This window comes from Austrofundulus limnaeus, unplaced genomic scaffold (assembly GCF_001266775.1).
Source record: "Austrofundulus limnaeus strain Quisiro unplaced genomic scaffold, Austrofundulus_limnaeus-1.0 Scaffold156, whole genome shotgun sequence".
In the NCBI taxonomy this organism is placed as follows: domain Eukaryota; kingdom Metazoa; phylum Chordata; class Actinopteri; order Cyprinodontiformes; family Rivulidae; genus Austrofundulus; species Austrofundulus limnaeus.
In genome coordinates this window covers 331,559-335,140 of record NW_013952558.1, presented here as the reverse complement: position 1 = coordinate 335,140, position 3,582 = coordinate 331,559, and the positions used below count along the sequence as shown (strand labels likewise).

Sequence of the window (3,582 nt, the reverse complement as noted above, 5' to 3'; positions counted from 1 at the left end):
TTTATTTATTTATTTATTTATTTATTTATTTATTTATTTATTCTCACTCACCACCCTGTTCCCGTGGGTGGGTGGCTCTTCTTCTCCAGCTCAGGTCCTCTACCAGAGGCCTGGGAGCTTGAGGGTTCTCAGTATCTCAGCTGTCCATAGGACTGAGCTTTTCTGGACTGAGTTAGATGTTTCTCCAGGTGTTGGAGCCACCTCTCCACTGCCCTGAGAGCTGCAGTGACCATGTGTACCTGCCAGCTCGTTCTCTTACCTGAGCCTTGGTATTTCTGTAGTTTTCCTGGTGTTTCTATCATTGGGGATGGTCTCATCAATCATGACAGCTGTCCTCTTGATCACAACACTTGGTTGGCCACCATCTCTCATCGTCTGAATCTGGAAGTTCCACAGGATCTTAGCTCGGACATTTTCCACCACCTTGCAGGTGATTCCCACTTTAATCCAGGGGTCTCCAGTTCATACTCAGCACAGATGTTTCTGTATACCAGCCACTCTGTCATGGCTATTAGTTATTTGTGAAGCCATCCATTTTCTATACCCATTTCTTCCTTTCAGGATCACAGGGGTCACTGGTAACCAGCAGTCACTGTGCGAGTGGCGGGATACACTCTGGACAGGTCACAAGTCCATCACACTATTACAGGAATAGTCCAGGATGTACAAAACATATAGTACCAAAATATCAATTTGTTCATAAAATGTGTAACAAGTGCTAAAATCGTCCTATACTGAAGTTTCACAGATATCTTCACAATATCTTTCACAAATCACACACTTAATTTTAAATATTCTGCAATCAGTGTAGAATAATCTAGTCCAGGTTTGAAGTGTCTCTGTTTTAGTTGTTAAACCAGTTTAAAGAGGCTTGAGGTGGTGAAAACTGGCAGAATCACCCTTTAAAACTACAGTTTGTTTTCTGATAGAGTTTTTTTTGTAAATTTCTGACTTCACAATGTCAGAAAATATTTAGTTAAAATATCGAAATTTTTGCCGTTAATCATGGAAATTTCTGAGTTTATCTCGGAAATCTACAACTTTTCTACATAAGAGAATTTTTTTCTTGAAAATTTCTGAAATTAAATTTAAAATTTAAAGATTTACTCCTTTATTTTTCATCTGCAAAATGGCCAATAAACCTAATTCTTAAATTTCTGACTTCACAATGTCAGAAAATATTTAGTTAAAATATCGAAATTTTTGCCGTTAATCATGGAAATTTCTGAGTTTATCTCGGAAATCNGATCTAAATCTATGTAGAATTCCTTCCTCCTCCCTTATTGCTGCTCTTTAAACATTAAAGTCTCAGATTGTTTTAATTTAAAGCAGAGCATGAAGAGAAACTTCACAAACCTGCAGCAGTTTCCTTCTGTTTCAGCTTCATTTAGCAAATGCTGAATAAAAAATTCTTCATTTTCCACGAGTTTTAAGAATTAAGATGAAGCTTTGAGGGAAGAACACAGCCCCGCAAAAAGGCAGGGGGCGTTTTTATTTTTTACAGTTTCATTAATAAAAACCTCAGTATTACTTTCATTCATGCAGGCTGCTTCATCATCGTCGTCATCATCATTACGTCACAGTCACATTTAGTTAGAGAATAAAACATTAGACTGAAGGCATCATGTCTGGACAGTCAGGCTGAGCCGTGGAGCGCAGCTCTGCGTAAAGTCTGGTGCTGCTGAGCGCAGAGCCAACCTGTGGCACCAGATGAGTCAGAGCCATGGCACCGTCCCATTCCTCACACTTTGGATCCTCCGCAGTTTCTCATTAGTTCCCGCGCGCCACTAGGGGACTCKTTTTAACGCGCACAGAGCGGCGCTGGAAACAGTCCTCCTGTTGCGCTATGGAGAACCTGACGGACTTTCTCCTCTCCTCCGATCAAAGCCCTGCTCAGGGACTGATGGGGGGGTTAAGGCTGACCCACGGTGTCGTGTTCCTCGGTGGCAGCGCGCTCCGGACCACAGCCGGACTGGAGTTTATGGCCGCTCCTCACCAGATGCCCGCCTTCTGGGACTCTCCGCTCAGCCACGGCATCAACGTGTTCGTGGGACTGGTCTTGTGCTTCACGATGCTGGGGCTGGGCTGCACGGTGGAGGTGAGCCAGCTGGGGGAACACATCCGCAGACCCATCGGGGTGCTGCTGGCTCTGCTCTGTCAGTTTGTCATCATGCCTCTGGTGGCCTTTCTCCTGGCTTTAGCCTTCTCTCTGGATGATGTGGCGGCAATGGCCGTTCTCCTCTGCGGCTGCTGTCCCGGAGGAAACCTGTCCAACATCATGTCCCTGCTGGTTCATGGAGAGATGAACCTGAGGTTGGTCCATGCCACGCACCAACATGACGGGACTGAATTAGGATGTAATTTTGTGCGCATTTCCTCCAACCTTTACGCACGGAACACTAAGTTTGAAATGCTTTGCGTAAATCCATGTTTCATTTATTTGTTTATTTTGTCTCCTCAGCATCATCATGACCATTTCCTCCACTCTGCTGGCGCTGGTTCTGATGCCGCTCTGCCTGTGGATCTACAGCCGGGCCTGGATCAACACGCCTGTGGTCGACCTGCTGCCGTTCGGGGCCATCATCCTGACCCTGTGCAGCACCCTCATCCCCATTGGTTTAGGAGTGATGCTGAGGTACCGTTACACGCGCGTGGCCGACGTGGTTTTAAAGGTAATTCCTGAGCATTCCAGATAAATGATTCTGCATGAAACGAATCACTTGGACTCAGCTGCATTTGGGGCAGACAGGACACAAACTTTGCGCAAAGACGCACTGCGTATTTTTCTGCTGTTGTCTTTAGTAGTTAGAGTGACGCTGACCAAAGAGTGACATCAGAGGCTTTGAAGAGCTCCTCCCTTCCATTAACAGCCTCACGTGAGGGCTGGGCAGCATCAAAGGCACCATGTCATTTTTTTATTAAAGGATTTAATCCTCAAAGTTCAGACGAGAAAATTACTGAAATAAAATGTAGGGAAATGCAATAAATGGAAACTTTATACGAAAATCCTTTTATCAGGGCCAACTCCACCTGATGGAGTTTCTCATTGCTGAGAGTTCCCTAAACCTTCATTTCATTATTGCCACAGAGTCACAAAGAAGCAACATACTCATGTTCTTTGGTTTAAAAACTGGTATATTGCCTTGAATTTACTCAACTCAGTTAAGTGAAACCAGGTAACATAACATGGTTAAGTAAATCCAACATTTCATTTTTTACAGTCACACTGAGAGCTAACATGGAGCACAGGATCTCACAAAATCAAATAAAAATTTGCCATACTTTTCACACACACACACATGCATGCACGGACACGCGTGCGCACGCACACACACACAAACAAGTTTGCGCAGCTATCTAATTGGTCACATTCTATTGACTTCCATTACACTCCTACATCCTAACCCTGACCACAAACCCTAAGGCTAACCTCACAGGTACCTACCTGACCCTAAAACTAACCTAAACTCAATTCACACCTTGGTCCTAAACCCAACCCCCAACCCACCAATCAGCTTCCGAAGCAAGGCCACACACACACACACACACACACACACACACACACACACACACACACACACA

The 3,582-nt window shown here is 44.4% G+C and overlaps 1 protein-coding gene across 3 annotated transcripts in view; it reads left to right on the top strand.

The window, feature by feature from the left end:
* Positions 1-1,252: 1,252 nt before the first annotated feature.
* The window catches only part of slc10a4 (solute carrier family 10 member 4), a 4,699-nt gene continuing 2,369 nt past the window's right edge, over positions 1,253-3,582 (top strand). Inside the window, exons 1-2 of one of the 3 annotated variants that reach the window (XM_014016830.1) lie at positions 1,253-2,313; positions 2,462-2,672. In XM_014016830.1, the coding sequence (XP_013872284.1) occupies positions 1,847-2,313; positions 2,462-2,672 (678 nt within the window). In that variant the 5' untranslated portion in view covers positions 1,253-1,846. Of the gene's footprint in view, positions 2,366-2,461; positions 2,673-3,582 lie in introns of all 3 variants that reach the window. The other 2 variants (XM_014016829.1, XM_014016831.1) reach the window with 2 other exon arrangements.